The sequence below is a fragment of the Microtus pennsylvanicus genome, chromosome 9 (assembly GCF_037038515.1).
Source record: "Microtus pennsylvanicus isolate mMicPen1 chromosome 9, mMicPen1.hap1, whole genome shotgun sequence".
In the NCBI taxonomy this organism is placed as follows: domain Eukaryota; kingdom Metazoa; phylum Chordata; class Mammalia; order Rodentia; family Cricetidae; genus Microtus; species Microtus pennsylvanicus.
In genome coordinates, this window is record NC_134587.1 from 80,563,605 (window position 1) to 80,586,672 (window position 23,068).

Here is a 23,068-nt window from a genome sequence, read left to right on the forward strand (position 1 = left end):
GATTTTAGTTTAATTTTTCTGAAGACTTTAAACTGGTGCATTGTGCTGTATTTTTACTCTTTTCTGCCACTTCAAGTAGTTGAACATACAGAAAAAATTCAAATGTAGAGACCTCTTCGTTCTTTTTTAACAAGTAGGCAGAAATGTAAATATTTGTTTATAGAGGGATGGAGTCAAATATTTCCTTTGATGCTATGCAGTAAATAGCAGTAAAGTACTTAGAAAGCTTATGATCAGTTCTGATTCTATGTCTGAAATACATGAGGCAGAAATATGTGTCCTTTAGTATAACTTTCACTGTATTTAACTTATAGTAACATGTTGCTTTTTCTCTATTGGTTATTTTTTGCAGTCTATGTATCTGTTGAATGTTCTTTTTTTCTGGCAGAGCCTCATGCAGGGTTTAGAATAGCTTTCAACATGTTTGACACTGATGGAAATGAGATGGTGGATAAAAAAGAATTTTTGGTGGTAGGTACATGATATACTGCATTTTCTAATAACTGAATATTGCTCACTAATACATTATGTTTTTGTGTTATTGGGACTATTACTACAAAGTGATCTTTCACCTGAATCTAATAAGCAAGTATATACCTCAAGTAATGTTTACCTTATGGAAGCATAAATTATATTGAGTTTTTAAAGATGAATATAGCTAAAAGTTTGGAATTTGTCAGACACTTTGTACTTGATGGGTAATACACAGTTCTGAGATTATGTTTGTCCCGCTAATACTCCGTTGCTGTCACACTGGCCACCTTGCTGCAGCTCTTTACCGTAGGAACTTCTCTTTTTATCGGTTCGAGCTCACTTTCCCTTTCCTTTTCTCTTCCTTCACTGTTACCTTATATTTTAGGTGTGCGGACCCACTTGCCTGCACACTTGCTTTCCTTCGACCAAGAGCTTTGATCTCTGGCCCTCTTCTTCGGCTACTCGTTTTCCCATCTCCCCTCCCAAATTGTTTTTCCTTTTACTGCTGTGTCTTACATCTATTCTGTGGCAAAAATGCTTTTGCTGGTTTTCACTTTCCTGAAATAAAAAGTAATGTTAATTTATTTTTTAGAGTAGCAAAATCTTGTATTAATATCGGTGTTCAGTTCCATCTTTTTGTGTCTTCTGTTTAGAAGTAAGAAAAAGGTGGCATATAAAGGGCTTTTTTTTTCCAGAACAGACCTATTTAATAGAATAATTTTGAACAAGTGTTCTTAATCAACACTGACTTTTGGAAATCCCATTTCTTAAAAGCTTTTTATGTACATGTCTTTGAAATGTTGTCTGCGTGTGGGATGGGAAAATGAAATAAAGTTGAGATTGCTGTCTAAATTTCATAGACAAGAATGATGAACTGTCCAGAAAATTGGTTTAAAAAATTGTGTGTGTTATAGAAGCATCTCTGCAAACATCACGGCCAGCAGAGTAATGATCAGCCTGAGACAAGAAGGAAGTTCAACATGACTCAGTAGCCAGTGTTGGTTCAAACTTCAAGAGTCTGATACCAGGCAGGTTATTTTAGCCATATTGAAGCACAACACAATTTGTAAAAAGTTTCCTGGTGAAAATTAACCCAGTCCTATGAGCAAAATAAAGCTTAAGTCATGACTACATCAAAACTCTTTGTAAAGTGCATGTGACCTTCCCCATAAAGATGGGTTCTATAGACTGACCACGTGTGACTTAAGGGTCATTGGAGGATCTGGTGTGGCCTGGCCATACAGATAGGACAAAGGTCACCAGGCAATTAGCCACATCCATGTCCAACTGTCTGGGTGGAAAATTGGTTATCTTTTAAACATCAAAACATCTCTTCCTTTGAAGAGAGACAACCCTGTGTGTTTAACATTCTTAGTGTTCATCTGTGAGCACAAGGAGCTCATGTCCTCTGCAGTAAAAGAAGTGGGGGCAGGCTTCCACTTTAAAACCACAGAATTTAAAGAATATTACTAGCTGACATTTACCTAGAAATAATAGGCAAAGTGCTAGGTAATTAGTTGTGGTATTTATTTTATATATTATATAGCACTCCATAAGGCAAGGAGTAAGGAGTGTTCCTTATGTTCCAAGTACAGAAAATGAACCTCAAAGAATGAACTCATCTGAGGAATGATATCAGCAGTCTACTGTCTACAGAGCAGTTACTGCGAGAACTTGTCCTTTGTTCCTACATAAACTAACTAGAGCAGTAGGAGTTGAGTGGCCTAAATGGCAGTGAGACCAAAGCTGAACTCTGACAGATTCCTGGAGGACTGCTTCCATGTTCTCTACAGCCCAACAGGCTCCATCTCTGTCTAGGCCTCAGACTCCCTGTCTTTGTGTCATGGAGATCAAGGGAAACTGAAACATTAGACACATTGAACTCAGCTGTGAATTGCCAGTACCAAAGAATGTGGTTTTCTTGTGAAAATGTAACTAGAGTAGTTTAAATGTTGACTAAACTATTTTTGCTTATTTTTAGGATGTACTTAGCATAGAGTATTATGTAGGTATCTCAAAATTCTGATGGAATTCGATTCCTGATTTATTTCCTTATAGCTTCAGGAGATATTCAGGAAAAAAAATGAGAAGAGAGAAACTAAAGGAGATGAAGAGAAACGTGCGCTGCTGGTAAGACATACTTTATGGTAGTTTCAGATGGGTTTTTCCAGGTGAGAATTATGTTTTACATGTTGAAACAGTGTAACATTTAGAATTTGGATCTTTTCCTTTATTGAAAAGTTTCCTGAGGTTTAATTAGTAAAATTACTTCAGTATCTTATACATCAATATCAATATTTGTGTTAAATATTGATATTAAATATCTGTACCCACAGTCATACTCATTAAATCATTTCATCCATACTGTTGTTATCTGTGAGATTTGAAGGGTATATATCATATAATAGATTAATAAGATCATTATGCATGTAAAAATTTAAAGGTGAATATGCAAAGGTTTAGTTATGTGAATGGATTTAATGATAATGTTACATAATGAGTGGTAAATATAAGGAAATAAGGTAGACTTTCTGCATCTCTAAGAAGTAGTATAAATTCTTTTTCTGGGTTACATACTAGTGCTTTGTTCTAAAGTTAGAATTGACAGTATTTTATCTTCTCAGTCTTCATTTTATTTGTCCCAAATATTTCAGTTTTGATAATAGGCCAGTTTACATAATAAAAACTGGCCCTAAGTCCTTACTGTCAAATGCAAGGCTAGCTGCTTTTCATGGATTTTGTCAATCTATTCAACAATCTTCCTGTTGTACATAATTAAGGATGAGGAAGCTGATCGTTATAAAGTTTAAATATCTTATCTACAGCTATAATACTGTTCAATGAAAAAGTCACAATTTGAGCCTGTGGTGGCCAGCTCTGAATTCTGTACTTTTATCCATCTTCAGTTACCCATTTGCCACTTAAAAATATCAGAAATTGTTTTGTTGACGTATAACAGGAATTTAACTAGAAGTATCGATTCTAGTTATTAGCAATTTTTTTCAGATATGTACACCGGATAACAAAGGGAAAGAAGAACAGGAAAATACAACACACAACACATGGGAGAAAGCTACAGTGTCAACACAAAAGCCAGGATGAAGGGCTCTGGGACACAGTTAAGGCGAGCATTTTATAATAGTGATCACATTAACTTGGATTAATTAGGTGAAGTCTGGATAGATTATGAAATCCATATTAGATCAGCTTCTCCTAGATGACCTGTCTTGTATCCACATGTTAGTGATGCATTCCCTAGCAAATATTGGGGAAGAAATGTAGTTTTAAAGAGCAAGAAAAATAACAAATAATATGTATATAATTTTATATTATGTACATAAAGGATTTCATTACAGTATCTGATCTCAAAGGCACCTCAGAGGTTGATATTACTCTACATAGCGCTGTTAAGAGCTCATTACTTAGTTTAGTTAGGAGATGTTTCTTTCAGTGTTTCTGAAGTAGTGTTTAGTTTGCCTCTCACTGACAGCAAATCCTCTTTCTTGTATTTGAAAGGAACAGCCCTTGGTTTCATTGTGTTAGTAATATTTTCAATAATGAAATCTAAATAGACTTTATACTGTCTTATCTATACAGATCAAGTAAAATGTGAATGCTTTTGTCAAGCTAATATAAACAATAATAAACATGTATTCTAAATAGTGAGCTTGAAGCAACTAAAATTTATCTTATAATAAAAATAAGAAAAAGCCTCAAAAGAAGGTAAACCATGCTCTTGAGCTAATTTGAAGGATTTGACTATTACCTGTATGATGCTTTTACCTGTGGAATCTTCAGCAAGATTCTTAACCTCCCTGTCTCACGATTTTTAGTTTTACAATTAAATGATAAAACAGTATTGTTACCATCTGTAATTTTATAAGGATTAAATGAGCTAAAATGCTTAGATACTTACCAGTAGAAAATATAATTATAAAAATAAAATAAATATTAAAAATATTAGCTGGTACACTTAATAACATAGTTTCTTTAGCCAAAAAAATTAGTGTATCAAAATCAAAATACTTCCATATCAACAAGACTCTGAAATGCACAGTGTGTTTAGGTCTGTAGTCCTCCTCTCATTTCCGCCAGGTAAGTGTTAATAGTGCTCCACGGTGAGCAGAATCTGTCATCAGAGCAGCGGTGGTAGCAGATAGGGCAGGCCTCTCATACCATTGTCACCACATGCTGCCGAGTACAGCATTGCATCTTATGTCAGGTCCTGGACCTCTCACAGACGGCATGCTGCCCAGTCTAGCATTGCATCTTATGTCAGGTCCTGGGCCTCTCACAGACGGCATGCTTAAGAGGAACGTGTTCATTCACAGCCGTAGTCATCTCACGTAAAATAAAAGTGGTTGAAATGAGCCCAAAATCATTTAATGGTTAATTATATTAGATATTAAAAACTTTGCTACTCATCTTTAACATTTATCTCACTTGTGTGTGTGCTTTATAGAGAATGTAGCATAATGATTTGCCCTTCCTAATTGATTATTTTGTCGTCTTTTTCTTTTTTCTTTCGCTGTACTTGGGTTCATTCTGAAATGTGACACTTCATTTGGCCCTTTGTGCTCTATGTCAGCGTCTTCAACTTTATGGATACCATTCTCCTACTAATAGTGTATGTACAACCCTTTAAATGTTTTTTATGTATATAATCCTCACCTGTTATATTAGATAATGTTATTTCTATATCTAAAGCTATATCTGCTATTTAAAATGTTTTGGAATTTATTGAATACAGTAAGATGCAATCAAGCCAAAGGTTCTTTTGAGACTAAAATATAGAAAGTAATCATGTATCTTTATTAGCTGTATATCTGTAAATTAGCATAAATGTGAGTGAACAGGTACCACCAGAAATTCTGGTAGAATAATTGAAATTTTATATTTTTCAGCAATGTATGAAGCATTATACAAAAATAATAGAGCAGATAGGCTCTCTTCCTGAAGAACACAGGTATTTTAAGAACTAAATCTAGATTGGTCATTGCCAGTAAAAGCATGTTAATGAGTAGATTTTTTAATTTTTAGTTTTCATCTTTTTCTGAAACTCTGTTGCCTGCCAACTTGCTGTAGTCTTTTAAAAAGATGTATAAGATGCTGCTTGTTATATTACTACACAGAGACAATTATGAGTTTCATTCTTTCATTGTGAAAATTTCTATAAATGTTCTCCTTAATTCTGACTTTTCTGTTCCCTTGAAAACAAACTTATTCGTTAGTCTAGCACATAAGAACCTGCTCAGAATAGACCTGACCCTTTCCTATAAACATGTGCAGTTCATTTAATTTCCCTAGGTATCCTTCAAGCTTGGGAAGTCCTTGAATTCAGGGGCACGTGTCTAAGGTACAACGTGCAGTTCTAAGGCTAGCACTCACCTTCCATACTGTCTAATTAGTGTAACTGGAAGTTTCTCTCACCTGCCAGCTCCCGAATAACCACTCTGAGTCTCAATATTAATTATAAACTTTTTGGCCTTTTAGCTCAGGCTTATTGTTAACTAGCTCTTACAACTTAAATTAACCCATTTCTATTATTTTATATTTTACCATGAAGCTTCTTACCTCACATCTTGCTTCCATGCTGCTGCTGGCTTCTCCCAGACTCTGCCTTCTTCCTCCCTGTCTTTTTGCTTGGATTTCCCGCCTGACTCTATTCTGCCTAGCTGTTGCCCAATCAGCTTCTTTATTAACCAGTGGTAATAAGACATATTCGCAGCATACAGAGGGGTTATCCCATATCAAATTAGCTACTCTAAACTGTAAAACTCTTACTTTAAACTTAAACACACACTGGAAGCAGTTTCAGCATCAAGTAAGCACAGGTATCCTGCCTACTCACAAGGAACAGCAGGGAATAATTGGAAAGCAAGCCAAGTCTATGGGAATCACATACCCAAGTGTTTAAGTTTGTCTAAGGAATAGGAACCATTTTCTATAAAATGTACTGCTGCTTCCCAAAAAAAGAACAATTTTTAGTTGATTTTAAAAGTATTTCTCTAAAGCCGGGTGATGGTGGCGCATACCTTTAATCCCAGCACTCGGGAGGCAGAGGCAGGCGGATCTCTGTGAGTTCGAGACCAGCCTGGTCTACAGAGCTAGTTCCAGGACAGGCTCCAAAGCCACAGAGAAACCCTGTCTCGAAAAACCAAAAAAAAAAAAAAAAAAGCATTTCTCTGTTAATCCTTTAAAATTTTGTAAAAACTTATAATTATAAAATGAAAATCTCACATTAGAAATCATATGTACTTTTAAACATATGGTTAATAATATTTATGACTTTAGTACTCCATAACTTTGTATAAGTTACATTTTAACTGCAGCAGTTTGAATAGTTTGTTTAATTTCATGAGTAGTTACCATACAGTTTAAACTGTGTGTTTTTTACAGTCTCAAGTGCTAAGAGATTAGCCAGATATAAACAGTCTATGTCTTGTTTATATTATCCTTGATCAGGAAAACATGTTATCTTTTTTATTTTATTGGTTAGCACATTTTTCATTTCATTTATTGAGGACAACTTTTGTTTTTATGTAAGAGACATGTGAATGTGATATAACTTCATGTTTTTCTAATCTACACTCTCAAGTGGATTACATAATTTAACTCTCTTAAGATTTTGATTGACGTTTTGAACTTTTCATATAACAGAAAATTTCTTATCAGTTAGTAATGATTTTCCTAAGGTACCTTCAGGAAGGAGGTGGGGTCTGGACATGAAGACAGACACTCTCTGACCCCTCAAATAGGCTGTTCCAAGATTATTTCTTCCTGCAGTAGGTTCTGCCTGTTTTCATTTTCCCACTGCAGTGAAAGATTGAGGCTATTCCCTGTGTCTATGAATAAAGCAGTTACCTTCAGTAGATCTTCTACTCTAAGTAACCCAGATTCATTTTAGATTTCTCACATAGTAACAGAAAATTCAAAAGATTAAGTAATTCAAATATCTCAAAGGTTAGAAATTTTTTACTTCAGCATCCTTTATTACTGTTTTAGAATTTTTTCTTAACTACCTTACTTATATTACTAACAGAAAATGTGTTAATTTTTAATACAGTTTCTCTTGTATTTCATCATATGTTGAAATGTGATTTATAGGCTAAATGTTGATATTCATAAATAATCTTTATTTTAAAAAAATGTGTCTTCTCTGGTTTATGATGCAGAGTTGTAATACATATGTGTAAATATATTTACACATATATATTACCATGCATGTTAATTGTATGTTTTCTTCCTTTTCTGTCATTACTAGCAGTTTTGTTTGCTTAATCTGTCAATTGGTATATTAAACTAAATGTTACAATTATAGATTTTATTGTCTACTCAAAATGGTTTTCATTTTTATTTTATCTATTTTGATACATTATGTGTGTAAGAATATAGATAAATTATTATTAGCCAAATTTCCAGTAGGCACTATACTAGATTTCTGGGTATATTTTGCCATCTAGTTTAGTTACAAGTATATTTTTAATTAATATTTTAGACTTTTTAATTATCATTCCCTGTAATGATAATGAAGCTTTTTCTGATTTTAAAAGTGTATTTTAGCTCAAACTTAATGCAAATAAAATGAATAATTATAAAATAATTCAAAAAATACAATATTACTATGCCCCAGAATCCCCTTTATAATGTCATAATTCTCTGACCCCCAAATGGTCTTTGCAGCTGTAGTTTATAGATAGATCTGTACGTCACTACGTAGGCATTCTGAAAAATACGCTCCAGTTTTACTCATTTTGCACCTTATATGAATGGAATCCTTGTGGGTAGTTCTTGCTCAGTCTCTCTATTGTTGCTGTCAGTGGCTTTATCAGTTCTTCTACCAAGTGAGCATGGTGGTTCATGAAGAGAGTAGCTAGTTCAGCTTGTAACCCAGACTGTCTTTGGCTGGGCAGTTCCAACACCTGAGTATGAAGCAGAGTTTCTCCAGGATTCTTCCTGTGTTACCACAGCAGATATCCAAACTCTGTACTCAACAGCTTGAGCAAGTGCATTCTTAAATGGAATCTTCTTTTCTCCAGTCTGAGTGTGTGGCACTGAAGAACACGGTGACTTAGGTCTTTGATGACACTGTCTCAACTCATTGTACGAAGTTACCAGGGCTTTTACTCTTTGCTTTTGTACTATAAGTACAAGTGTCAATCCAAAACCAAAAGCAAATAGTATTTGTAAGAACCATTAAGATGTGTCTGTGTTAGATTTTTGTTTGGCCTTTTCATTTATTCTCATTGAGCAAGCTGGTGCTAATTACTGGTCTCTCATCCACAGTTACCTGCTATACCTTTTTCAACTTTGCTTTTCTTGTTAACTGGGAAAGTTTTAATTAGAAGTTCAGTCAACTTACATTTGTATGATAACTTTATGATGTGGAATTTAGTTATTATTTCTCTATAAATCATTCTTTTTTCCTAGTTTTTCCTTCTTTAGATTAACTGAAATCTAAATGAAAACTCAGTGTATTTCTTTGTTTGCTTTCATAGTTTTTGATGAATTACCTAAACTAATAAAGTCTTAGGCAATATCTTTATGTGCTCCCTTAGTAACAATCCTTAGGATGGTTAACTTTGTATCTCTCCGCATAGATAATTGGAATTCTTGTGCAGTGTCTGTATTATTCTTTTTTCTAACATTTCAAATTAGATATTTTAAATACCTACCCCAATATCTGTTTGTGATAATTTTACTGTCTAGTCTGGTCTGCCTTTGGACTCTTGATTCTCCAGTGTCAGCCTCTCAAATGCTAGGATTCCAGGCTTGTGCCGTCACTCCTGACCATCAATGTTTAGTTAGAATTGCCTGTTTATTTACTATTCTTTACTCCATTTCTTTTTTGGAGCTAATGACATGTTCTGAGTTCTGATTCCCAGAATCCACATAAAGGCTAAGTAGGTGGGACATGTCTGTAACCCCAGCACTAGGGGATGTGGGACAAGAGTAGATGGTCCCTGAAGCTCATGGGCCAGCCAGTCTAACAAAGCTGATGAAGTCCAGGTACAGCGTCTTTCTCAATATAAGGTGGGGAGGGAAGCAGGAAGATAACTGATGGTGTGTCTGCCCTATGCGTATGTACATTCCCACATGTGTATATGCGGACACCAGACCACATCGCTAATCTCACTGCTTTCTAACCTTTGTAATCTAATCTCATAAAATGCATTCAAGAGCGAGTCCCTTTGTAAATTAAAAAAGAAAATGATGATTTAGCAATATAGTTCAATGGTAACTATACCATTGAATTTTATTTAGCATGTCTATGACCCTGGGTTCAATACACATCACAGCCAAATGAAAACAAACAAAACCTCTCTTTGAAAATGTCTTTTTTCTAATTTAACGTACACTTCTCAGCATGTAATGATAAAATTTATACACTGATTTTTTACTTCTATAATTGAAATTAAAAGGTCAACTCTGGATGTAATTATTGTTATTTTGTAGGTGACCTGGGTCTCCTCCCCCCTTTTATTGAAAATAGATTTCTTCTCATATAATCATATAATATATCCTGATTACAGTTTCCCCTCCCTCTACTTCTCCCAGTTCCTCCTCCCCCACTTCCCTCCTGTCTGGATTAACGCCGTTTCTCTCTCTTATTAGATAACATACAGGCTTTTAAGGAATAATAATAAAATATAATATAATAAGATAAAACAAAAACTAACACATCAGAATTGGACAAGACAAGCAAACAGAAGGCTGTGTTAGTTTTGATAGCATCCTTTTGTAGGATAGAGTGTGCAAAGGTCTCACTCTCTGTATATTGTCTGACTGTGGGTCTATATTCGTTCCCATCTGCCTCAGGAGGAATCTTCTCTGATGATGGTGGGACAACATTGACTCCACTGAGTGTAGCAGATTGCCATTCTAAGCCGTCTTTGTCTTTTTTCCGTAGTCTTGCTGAAGGGAGCCTTTCTGCTCTGCTTTTCTCTTTGGTGAGATTTGTTGAGTTTCAAAAATGGAATTGTTGTCTCCCCTTTATTATTGAGAATTCACTGCCGTTACCCAAATGGATTTTCCATCTTTCTCTGTTACTGCTTTCTGGAACTTTCAGGGACACTCATTTTGTCTTCCCTGTCTGTTAGCTTCTCTCTGAAAGTTTGACAGACCAGGTGAAAAACTAGTCTAACACAGCATTAAATTACAGTTCCATGACTCTGGGGTATTTTTGTTGTTTGCTTACTTGCTTGCCACATTTGCTACAGCAGCACAAAATAGAAAGACAGTTTTACTTGGTTTGTTGTGGGTTAGTATGTGAAGTACTTGCTCTTTGGTCATGGCTAGCTTTGGGGAGTAATTTTGCTTACCATAGTGACAGATCATTATCTCTAAGTTAGTCTTTCTTCAGAACTTCCTTTGACCTTTCTTTCCTTCTTCTCTGCACTCTTTCTTCCTATCACAGATATCAGTGAGAATTACATGAATAGGACCCTGCTTTGACAGAAAAAAAAACTTAGAAATTCTTAAATCTGCAAAGTTTGAGAAATTCCATTAATTCTTAACCTCAGAGTTTTGACCAAAATATATAGATAGTCATAGCTATCAATCAGGCTTAGGAGGTAGAACATCATTTGCCTGTTCCATCCTTTTTAGAAGTTCTTTTGAACAGTCTCTTTTAATGAAAGTCCACACTTGTTCCACTGGTGCAAGGCTGAAAGCTGAGGTCACACAATGAGATGTCTTCAAGAAGCCTTTGCATGCTGCCTATTTTACACAAAGGCCTCGGGGCTTTCTCTTTATCATCATTTAGTGCCCGGTTGTACATTGTGTATCTTTCTTTAATCTATATACCTATATTCTGATATTAAATGCTCTGTATTTCTTCCTTTTATATTCTAGTTTAAGCTTCTTTTTTAATTAATTAATTTATTTATTTAAAATTTCCACCTCCTCACATCCTCCCATTTTCCTCCCATTCTTCCCTTCCCACTCCCCCTTGCTCTCCAGTCCTAAGAGAAGTCAGGGTGCCCTGCCTTTTGGGAAGTCCAAGGAAAATGGCTTTATTGCAGAGTCTATTTATATTTTTTCTTCTGTTAAATATTCCTGCTAGTTTTGCATGTTACAAACATTCATGCTTAATTGTATCATTAAAGTTATTTGTTAATGTTCTCCCTCCTTCTGCTCCTCATTGGGACCTTGGGAGCTCAGTCCAGTGCTCCAGTGTGGGTCTCTGTCTCTATCTCCATCCATCACCAGATGAAGGTTCTATGGTGATATGCAAGATATTCGTCAGTATTGCTATAGGATAGGGTCATTTCAGGTTCCCTATCCTCAGCTGCCCAAGGAACTAACTGGGGACATCGCCTTAGGCTCCTGGGAGCCATTCTAGGTTCAAGTCTCTTGCCAACCCTAAGGTGGCTCCCTTAACTAAGAATTGTGCTTCCGTGCTCCCCTATCCAACCTTCCTTTATCCCAGTCATCCTTTTTCCCCAAGTTCCCCTCATCCTCCCCTTCTCCCTTTTCTCTCCCCATCTCCCCTTACCCCCATCCCACCCCACCCCCACCCACTGAGACAGTGGGACTGATCTATTGGGAGCTCACCAAGGCCAGCTGGACTATGACTGAAAAAGCATGAGATAAAACCGGACTCTCTGAACATGGCGAACAATGAGGGCTGATGAGAAGCCAAGGACAATGGCACGGGGTTTTGATCCTACTTAATGTGCTGGCTTTGTGGGAGCCTAGCCAGTTTGGATGTTCACCTTCCTAGACATGGACGGAGGGGGGAGGACCTTGGACTTTACACAGGGCAGGGAACCCTGACTGCTCTTTGGACTGGAGAGGGAGGGGAAGAGGAGTAGGGGGAGGGGGAGAAGGGTGGGAGGAGGGGGAGGGAAATGGGAGGCTGGGAGGAGGCGGAAACTTGTTTTTTTTTTCCTTTTCTCAATAAAAAAAAAGATCCAGTTTAATTAAAATATTTCACAATTCAAAAAAAGTTATTTGTTAAAAATTAAATGCTAGCTTGAGAGCAGACACATGGGCATCAGTGAGGATACTGCATATTTTATTTGCAATAATAATAGCTGTGAAAATACTGGATCTTAGATGCATTATATTTTAAAAGATGGTATAAAACAGAAAATAGAGACAGTTACAACATTCTACAAACTCATGTTTTAACATGATTTAGACTCAAGCTAAGTGAAGAATTAAGAAAAGCTCTGAGGGGTCTGTATAGCTGTCATATTTTAAAGTAGTAAAAATATACAGACAAATATAAATTTTCTAGTATTGTAACTATAGGGAAGCTGAAAGAAGCAAAAAGTTGATACCCTGCCATGTACGCAAAGTATTGCTCTAACCTCATAAAGTTGCTTCTTTTCTACACATGTAAAAACATGAATTCACAAAGTTGCTACTGTTAGCTCTTGTGATAGGGCCAATAAGCCATATTTTCTAGTTCAGTAGGTTTAATAAACCTTTTTTAAAGATCATGGTTTAATGTTCTAAGTGGCAGATAAAATGCAAAAATGTTGAAAATATGTCAATACAATGAGCCCGTTGTTAATCTAGCATCTATAAGGAAAATGCACTGTGCTACTTTTGTATTTAGCCAGTTTTCCTGGCATAGTTTGTAACTGATTGCCATCAACTAAGTTAGAAAAAGCAGTAATGACAGATCCTTGTCACATGGATTCTGGGACCACGTGGACACACAGCATGTATGTCTGTTACCTGTTTCCAGCTAAAGAATACTTCATTATCAACAAATTATTAGCAGTGGACAGTGTTGTCTAGTTAATTATGAAGCTAGCTAAAATTAGAAAAATACCTTTGAACTATTCCTAGTGCATGCTATAGTTTTAATATTACCTTCGGATTTTCTGTCTATTTGCCTGAGACAGTCTCACTATCCTGTCCAATCAGGCCTTGGACTTTTAGGATCTAACAGTCTCCTGTCCTGAACTCTAAAGTATCTGGGAATAACCACATGCACACACCTCACTGATACCACCTGCCTTTTGAAAAGTGAGACAGAAGAAAAGGAAAAAAGTTCTACTATCCTGCCATAGTAAATTTTCTTCTCTGTAACCAAAAGATCTGTAAGCCTGATAACTTCAGTATTCATTGAATATCCAGACAGAAGCTGATTTTAATTATTTTTGTTTAGAGTTTCAGGTTAGACTTGTAGTTTTTAACCTTAGAAATACCATCACACCAGCCAATAACGAGATGAACGTGAGTGCCCTGCCCTAGTAAGCATTAATATACCTTCCCTTTCATAGTAGACACAGATGTCAAATCCTGGAACAGGTTTTCAACATGTGATGTATATATTTTTACAAGCTTTGTATTAAAGTTTGTATCTATAAGGTATGGATATGTTTATTTTGATTTTGTTAGTCCAATGAGATGAATGGTAAAACAACTAATTTTTAAATTAGATAGGCATTTAATAGGTTACCATAAATTTACAAAAATCTCCATTTACCTCTTCACACAAAGTGTAAATAAAATCTTCATGTCATACTTTTGTAGAAGTTAATATATGTCTCAACAAAGAGACAGATGAGATTGAAGAATTTGATTCTTTTTGACATAGCCACATTGTGCTTAGAAACAGGTTATATACCATTTCATCCCTGAGAGCACCATGGGTCTGTTAGCTGCGTAATATAATACTGTTGTGTGAAGCCGAGCAACAGTGGAGGTAAGTTGATGGGCTCTCTTCTCTCGGCTAAAAGAGACATACAGCATGTAGGTTGCCATTCACTGTGACAATTCTTAGATTTATGATGTTGTTCTTAAAACTTCTACAGGTACTTAAAACAGATGCCGAGGAACTCGTCTCCAGGAGCTACTGGGATACCCTGAGACGTAACACAAGCCAAGCACTCTTTTCAGACCTCGCAGAGGTACAATGAAGCCTCCACGTGGTCCTTGCACTTGCCATTTTGTTAATCTAATCTACATTTGGTTTTAGACTCACAAAATGAAGCAAAAAATGTTCCATTTTTTTAGTAAATTGATAAGTACTATGTGCCATATATAATTACTGTATAGAAAGAGTATTTTAATATATTCATTATACTGACAAGAGATGCCTGTTATTACTATCTGGGTTAATTGACCTTTTTCATATATAGAGCATAACTTTCCAACTTAATTAAGGACTAGAAAGTTGAAATAGTAGCACAGATTTGTAAATTCACTGAAACTGTTTATCCTACAACATTACAGTGTTATATGAAATACTAAAATGCTTCACTTATAAAAGATGGCTGGCTCTTATGTTAGTTTTAAACAATTAAACTTCTCCAACTAATAGTGAACAGTTTAACAAGGGCAGGGATACAAAGTGTCCAGTGGTGTGATAGAAACATTCAGTCAAGGAATGGAGAAGTTGTTGACCATTGTATTACTTAAGATTGCCAGTCCATGTTTAAATAAGAATCAAGCCAGCTCAGATTCTGTTGTATTATTGTTTGAACTTGATGTCTATGGACACTTTAGCGCTGCACTCAGGATGGACTGCCTCTCCTCTCCTATTCATGTAGTGCTTCCATCAATAGGCTTTAAGTCTGTAATATAAACTTGACATCTAATTTCCTTTCTAACTATGATTCAGTGTTGGCGTACTTGGCACGCAAGCATGAGGACCCAAGCTCAGCCATCATACATCCATGGGAAGGGCTGGCACAGAGGCACATTCTCTATTCTTTTTTTTTTCATTCCGAAAATAACACTTTATTATTTTACAATAGTTCAGGAAAGTCCTTGGGAGGTTGTGACTAAAATGGAATCACCATAGAACATAGAGCTGATCAGTGAGCCCATTAGTCTCTCTCTTCAGGTGATGATCACAGAAGGGAAGACATGATGTCGGCAATGAGAAAGCCGGCGGCTAGCAAGGGGAGGGGCACAGTGGTGTCACTTGTGACCACTGCTCTCAGGTCTGGATCAGGAGTTTCGTCTTCTCTTCCCATTGTCTAAGCCCTGTTCGCAGAGCTGGGTGACAATGGCGTTGAAGACAGAATAACTTACAACCACGAGCCATAGCTCAGGGGTTCTTGAGCTAGAAGTTGTGATGCTCTGGCTCCTGAGTGGCTTCAGGACACGCACACATGCCCCAGCCCCAGTGGAGGGACATCCAGAAAACAGGATGCACCAGGCCTTGAGTCCCAACCTGTCCTCTGTTGTTATGGGAACTTTCTAAGATACGGAAGGGTTGGAAGTGGGAAGGCTGTTCTAAAAACTACAATTCTGACATTAGAGATGAAGGAATTACATTCTCTATTCTTTAGTGCCAGCAGAGGAGGAGGAGATGAGGATAGTAGCTGCTGCCTGCTGGCCAGGCAGTCTTGCTGCATTGACAAAGCCAGATTCACTGAAAGACCCTGCCTTAAAAACATTAGGTAGATAGTGTCGAAAGACATCTAACATTGATTCCAATACATTTGTGACTTCTTTTGATTTTCTCTTTAAAGTTTGAAGTGGGGCCTAATTTGGAGATTATCTCTGTTGCTGCACCCCTACATTATAGAAAAGAAAGTTAACTATAAGTCACAACTTATTATAATTTCTCATGTTACTATTGATATTAATATGACAGAATTATTTCAACATTCAAACTGAGTCAGAAGGAAAGCATAGAAATTTGCATATGTATTTCTTCATTACATATAATACACAGTTCTTAAGATATTTTAGGTAACTTCGATCTTAGCTTCTCATTTATCATTTCACAACTCTATAATTTTAAATTATAGAGAAACCATGTTTTTAAAATTACTGTAAAATTACATAAAGAAAATTTGCATATGTCACAGCTGGCACTAATTTCTGACCAAAATAATATGACAGGTATATTGTACAGGTACTGAAATCAGTTTGTCAGTACCAGTATTCTTAAAATTATTTTGATTTTTACAAATGAAATTTAATATTTTGTACTGTAAATTCTACTTATCCATTGGATTATTTAGAAACTTAATTATATTATGTTTGACAATTTGCCTTTGCTGGAGATTAAGGTTATTTTCACATTGTAATCAATAGACTTTGTTAAAAGACTGTCTTAAAACTTTATTTTTTTATAGCTTTAATGAATTTGTATTTTATACAAATTTTGAAATTTAAAATAACTTTTTGTGTGTTTAGAACTGGTGCTAGGACTGAGTCGTGCTAACACACACTGCCACTGACCAATACCTCACACCTCTACACTATGTCCCACTCCCTCTGAGCTCTTCCCAGCTAATGTAACTGTTACCCAAATGTACCAGTGGACAATGAGTGACAGGCAACCACTCTGCTTCCTGACTTGTGATGAGCACATTTCAGCTGCACACTCAGCAGAGTGCACAGCTGTTTAACGGTGGAGCTTTGTGATCATTTGAATTTACAAAGTAGAGAAGGAAGGGGAAGAAGAGGGAAAGGCTAGCGAAGCTCTGAAGTGGGAGCTGCATAAAACAGTTCGGGTTTGTGAGGGCTGTAGTCAGACACAGTAGAATTTTGTTTGTGGAGATGTAGTTTATTAAGTTGAGTAAAGAAGGGGAAATCCTGTGAAATTAACTTTTTGACCATTTAAAAATTACATGATGGTTTTCTTTGAAAAAAGTATAGTGATAAATTACTACTCTAGTTCCTCTTTCTAAATGTATTATGACATTTTAAAAAAATTAGTTGTTATATAATAAACATGGCTAAAGGAAGCTGTTTTATAAAAGTTTGGGTTCATTCTCTGTCATCTCCATATAATCAGAATTTTTGGAGAATATCCCTCTTTTGAATGAATTTTTCATGTTGTTTAAAAAATCCTAACTAATTAAATAAAAGCAGCATAATTGAATGATTTCTGAATAACTGAACTATTTTAGATAATATAAAGTCTAGGTATCCTGTGACCAACATAATAGCTTCAGATAGAATAATTTTAAAATAAAACTATGACTTTAATATTTTAGAGATAAAGGTCAATACTGCTCAGATTCCTGTTTTTGGAATTGGACCACTTTAGTCCTAGTTGCATTCATGACTGTACCTTTGCTCTTCGTTTTAATGTTTGGACCTTTACATTTTGGGGTTTTCCGATGTGTTTATGTTTATATAAAATTGTCGGGCCTGCATGTATATGTGTGCACCATGTGTGGACCTGTGCCCGTGCAGATGAGCTGCTGTGTCCTCTGGAAGAACAACAAGTGTTCGTGACCACTGAGCATCTCTGCTGCCCCTCTTGGTTTATAGTCTGATAACATACTTGGGAGATAGTGAATATCCTATTTTGCTTTGTTTTTCTTTTTACTGCTAATTTTAAATTATGTTTTTAAGCGTGCTGATGACATCACAAGCTTAGTAGCAGACACTACACTTCTGGTACACTTTTTTGGAAAGAAAGGAAAAGCTGAGCTCAACTTTGAAGATTTTTATAGGTGAGCTAAATTTCTGTTGAAAATTATTAGACTGCTAACGTCAAGGGATCTCGGGGAATCATCTGGTCAGTGGCACTGAGCCACGCTGGTCTTCACAGAAGGTACTCCGTGTAGTACCCACTGCCACTGCTGTCACTGCCTGTATTTATGGCACACAGTCACCGAAAAATAAAAAATAAATACATATAAATTATTATGTCTTGTGTTTTTAGAAGAAAATTGCTCATTAATTCCTCAGCCTCAGTAAGCCGCAATAATAACGGCCAATACCCTTTCTACCCAATGAGGTGCTGTAGCCATTCTGTGGACAAGCAGGCTCCAGCCCGAAAGAGAAGCTGTGTGTTCAGGTTCAGCTCTGTGACCACAGCTCAGAGCAGTAATCCCTCTCCACCTTGGAAACTTTGAGACGTTACATAATTAAATTATTTCCTATAATTAAATGTGCAGTAAACATTTGATCATTTACCTTGTTTATTTTTCATTATTTTACCACAGATTTATGGATAACCTACAAACAGAAGTTCTAGAAATAGAATTTCTTTCCTACTCTAATGGAATGAATACTATCAGTGAAGAAGATTTTGCCCATATTCTTCTACGGTATACTAATGTGGAAAATACATCAATATTTTTGGAAAATGTGCGCTACAGTATACCTGAAGAAAAGGTGTTTAACCCCTTATCTTCATTTTGTTACATCTATTATCTTGAAACACATTATCTAATAAATGGTATTTTGTATAGATTTATTAAATGATTTTATTAATGTAACTCCTCTGTGAATTAAAAACTATTTTGGATATATATCATTCGTTCCCTCTGTATGCCAAGGCCTGTTAATTTTGAATTCAAGTAGAGATCATATTCTTAGAAATACTGAAAAATCTTTAAGACTATTAGTTACTTTGTTTTTTTCAAATTATGACTGTTATTATTTTCCAGAAGAATTCTGGTGAGTTAGATAGTTTGACTAGTTCCAAACCATGTAAGGCAGCTGATGTTGACATTATTTCTGTCACCCTCTGTTTACTTGTGGAGCACCTCTAGTAAAAGGTCATTAGAACAGTGCCATTGATGAGTGGGTGATCTTATCTGCATTTGAAATGAGGCTTTTCAACAGATTTGGATGCCATGAATAGTTAGGAACCCAGGGCGACTCCTTGTGTGTTTGCTTGGTGGCCAGTGTGGTGCCCGCCCTTTTGAGCAGTTGCATTGTCTAGTGGTATTTGAATGCTTCATTGCAACCCAATAGAAACTGCTGTAACAAGTCTCCCTTTAAGCCTGGGATGTTTGGGATCTATTGCCTTCTGTTTGTTTATGGAAGGATCAGGTTAAACTGTTCAAGAAAACTTGCAAATAGTTTGAGTGTGTTTAGAGTGGACACATTGTGACAGTTGTAACAATTCTCAGACTGACCTAAGGAATGAGAAGAAGAAAAAAAAGGACCATGCATTTGGCTTTTACTTTGCATTATCTTTTAATCAAAGGAGTTTTATCTGTTTTACCCACTAAGTTGGATTTTTTTTTAACCAGTAGATAATTCTCTTGAAATAAAAATCGTAAATTGTGCTATTCAAGCTATGAAATACTTTATAGGGCTTTTAATCTGTGAAACTAACTTAGAAGGTCAAATTGCAGGATGACTTTATAGAAACTTTTTATAGTTTTTGTAAATTAATTCTATATCTAAAATTATTTCAGAATAAAAAATCTAAAGTTAAATTCAGCTTTTCTGCAAGCCCAGTTTGTGGAAGTATCTCTACAATTGTTATCGCATGGTGATTGCTTGTTCTGGATTCTTGCATCATCTCTCAGAACAACCTTGCAGGTGTTGGCAGATTTCTTTTAGAAATGGAGAAACTAAGGACGTTGGACACTTATCCAAGACTCTCTAAGCAAGTGATTCTTCCACTGTACTCTACTTAAATCTTTCCCTCATCTCCCACTCATCCCTTTCTCTCTAATAACAGAAGAGAAAAAACCTGGTTATCTGAATGGCACTTCCTTTTCATTCACAGATATTAAATATAAGGCCTTACTAAAGGCACAAAGGATCATATTTTACTAGAAAAACTAAGTAAACAAAGAGATCAGCTTTCAGCTAAAGCTAAGTGCTGTGGAAAGGACCGAGAATGTGGAGACTGATGGGGAAGGCAGGCTGTTGGAGTTCCTCAGAAGTGCCTTTGAGCAGGGCCTATGGAGTGAGCTGTGCAAAAACTGGATGAAGAGTATCTTAGAAAGGAGGGCCTGGGGACAGAACAGGCTTAGTTTATTTGAGAAAATGCTTTGGCAACTAATAAAAATAATAATCAAGAACAGAGTAGGTGATGAGAAGGGAAAGTTAGGTACGTGTCATGTCTGATAGAGCTCAGTAGACCAAAAGAAAAGGGGGCTTAGATGTAATTCTAATGATGAAATTCAGAGTGATTGAAAGTTGAGAGTCCGGAAAACTACCTTCCTCATTAGTTCCCTAGCCACCCAGCCCTTCCGTATCCATGTTCCTCTTCACTTCCCCTGCAGTTGAAGCCAGATATGGGAAGCTGGAACCATTGGCTCTCTGCTCTTTTTTCCCCTTGTACATTTTTCAGTTGTTTTAAATTTGGTTGATTACATCCAAACCTGAGATACGTTATTTTTATTTCAAATGCTGTTCCTATTTAACCGAAGTACCACCAGTGGTAGAACTGCGGCCTGTGAACACGGCATCCCAGAGCAGGTGGTCATGAGCACATTCCTTTATAGTCTTGTGCCCTCCTGGGTTGGGCCTGTCAGGGCCATTTTCTGCATCTACCTCACCTCTCCCAGGTATCTTGGCTGCATTTGAATGACTGAAAAAGTTCATTTGGTGACAGTTAATGCTTAGTCAACATCTTGATTTTTGTATTGTCATTATAAACATATTCATGTCCTGATGCTGAACCATGTGAAAGAATAGATATGTAAAGCAAATACGTTTTTATGGGTATCCTGCAGGTTTAAGAACTGGTGTTTAGAGGACTGTCAGAGTTGGCACTTTCCCAGTTATTCTATCGCAGCACTTGTTGACCCTTGATGTTAACAGGACAGTGTCTTAGAACAGTTTCCTGTTATCAGAGTAGCAGTGCTGCCCAATGAAAATAAGTCCGAATATGCCTGTGTGCTTGCTTATGAAATATATTGCACATTCTAATGTTTCCCTGTATTAAATGTGTTGCACTTATTTTAATACTTTAATTGTCAATACTAATTGATTCACATTTCTTTCCCAAAATAGGGCATCACATTTGATGAGTTCAGGTCATTTTTCCAATTTCTGAACAACTTAGAAGACTTTGCAATAGCCCTCAATATGTATAACTTTGCAAGCCGTTCCATAGGACAAGGTAAGAAATCATTCTTCAAAATTTTAAAGTCAAAATGCCCCTACCTCATTCCCAGAGACTTTGGAAGAGGCTAGTGAGATATGTCTGGTCATGCATCAGCTTACCTGAAAGTCTGGCTTCATAATTTCTGTGGGAAATCAGTTCTGAAACTTAAAAGCATGTGAAGTCTAGGGGAATGTGCTGATTTCTTACTGGGTTTATTTTTGGCCTTTAATTTTATATTATGAGGAAGAACTAATAAAGTTTATTGTAAAAGGTCTAAGAAGAAACCTTGAGGCTACTTGGTAACATCAGGGAACACATGGCAGCCTGCACAAATTCTCACTGATCTTTGCCTAATCAGAAACCAAAAATGCATGAGCAGAGCCACTTAGCCATTAAATTATTTTAACTGGTTTTGAGACTGATATATAAAATTTATTATCTTTTTTAATTTACAAAGAAATATAATTGTCATATAACTTCAAATACTGATGTCTTCAGGACTCCCTCATTCTTTGCTCATGGGTTGACTAAAAGGACAAACCCTTTTACTAGGATCCTCTCCCTTATAACCATGTCCTCTTGCTGTGTGCTGTGGTTGTGTCTGTAAAGAAAGTTTACCGGCCTCTACCAGAATCTAATATGTTAGATCTCAAATTATAGTTTTGAATTTTTTATTCTCAAATTCTAGGAAAAAGTCACATTACACTCTTCCCCAAATGATGATAGTTACTTCTCTCTAAGGCACAGAAGGTGTAGGAGCATTAAACTGTGAGGGGCTGAATTCAAACCGTCAGCTTCGGAACCACTCAGCACCCACGTTACATCTGTTATACAGCATCATTTTATTCATTGAATGAGACAAACCTGAACAATTTTTTATATTTCATTCTTTCTCTAACCTATATGCTTAGACGTTGGAAGGCATGTCTCCACAAATGATATATATTATCGCAAATAATATACATGACTCCACAAATGATACTTATATAAATATTTATATCACAAACAATAGAAATATATCATGTACTTAAAATGTAATATATCTTACTGGAATAATATATCCTTTAAAAAGAAATTAGTATCTGTTTATTTGGTTCAGAGCAAAGAGCTGCTTTCTTACTTTGTGGGACTATAAAACAGGAAGAATTTTATAGTGTCACTTCTTTCTCCTTTGCTGCTGTCAGCACACCAACTCAGGCCATTGCTTCTTAAAGGGATTTGCAGAGGCCACCTAACTGGCGTTCCTTTCATGAGCTATTCCTGAAACATGTGGAAGACTCCCCTAAAACAAAATTCACCTTTCTTTGCTATAACTGCTGTGGCAAACTGTTCAAGTTCCCCCAGTGCCTGCTGGAGAGTGTGCAGGTTCCTGACCTCCCCGCCAGACTGCAGATTGTCAACACTTTGGTCTCTTCTCCCTCACAGCACATGCTCCTTCAGATTCTCCCACCTGTCATTTCTCTTGTGTCCGCTGCTGAAACCATCCGTCCTGTGGGGCTTAGCTCCATATCATCACAGCCTTTTGAAATCATTGCCTGTGCTTTTCTTTCCTCTTCCCTTGCCCACATTGTAGACAGAATTAATCACTTATCTCCAAATTCTCAGCACTTTCTGGAAAGTTTTGTGAGATCTTGTATAATAGTTACATCTGAGAATCTTGTCTCACATCTGAACTCTTTCTTGGGAATTTATCTTACTAACTGCTCAAGAGCCTTTTGCTGACAGTAGCTGTTGATTCAGCTTTCATTGATTGAGTGTATTATAAACCCAATAGAGTCTCCGCTTGCTCTTTTCACTAAAACCACAGTGTCTTCCTCTTCCCTAAGTGATAGTGCAGTCGTGTGTTATTTCCCATCCTGG

At 36.3% G+C, this 23,068-nt stretch overlaps 1 protein-coding gene across 2 annotated transcripts in view; it reads left to right on the forward strand.

Moving 5' to 3' along the window:
- Window positions 1-23,068, forward strand: part of Micu3 (mitochondrial calcium uptake family member 3) — a 76,285-nt gene that overhangs the window by 47,992 nt on the left and 5,225 nt on the right. Inside the window, exons 6-12 of one of the 2 annotated variants that reach the window (XM_075986555.1) lie at window positions 389-471; window positions 2,533-2,604; window positions 5,063-5,101; window positions 14,250-14,345; window positions 17,761-17,861; window positions 18,357-18,528; window positions 21,115-21,223. In XM_075986555.1, the coding sequence (XP_075842670.1) occupies window positions 389-471; window positions 2,533-2,604; window positions 5,063-5,101; window positions 14,250-14,345; window positions 17,761-17,861; window positions 18,357-18,528; window positions 21,115-21,223 (672 nt within the window). The remainder of the gene's footprint in view (window positions 1-388; window positions 472-2,532; window positions 2,605-5,062; window positions 5,102-14,249; window positions 14,346-17,760; window positions 17,862-18,356; window positions 18,529-21,114; window positions 21,224-23,068) is intronic. The other variant, XM_075986556.1, reaches the window with a different exon arrangement.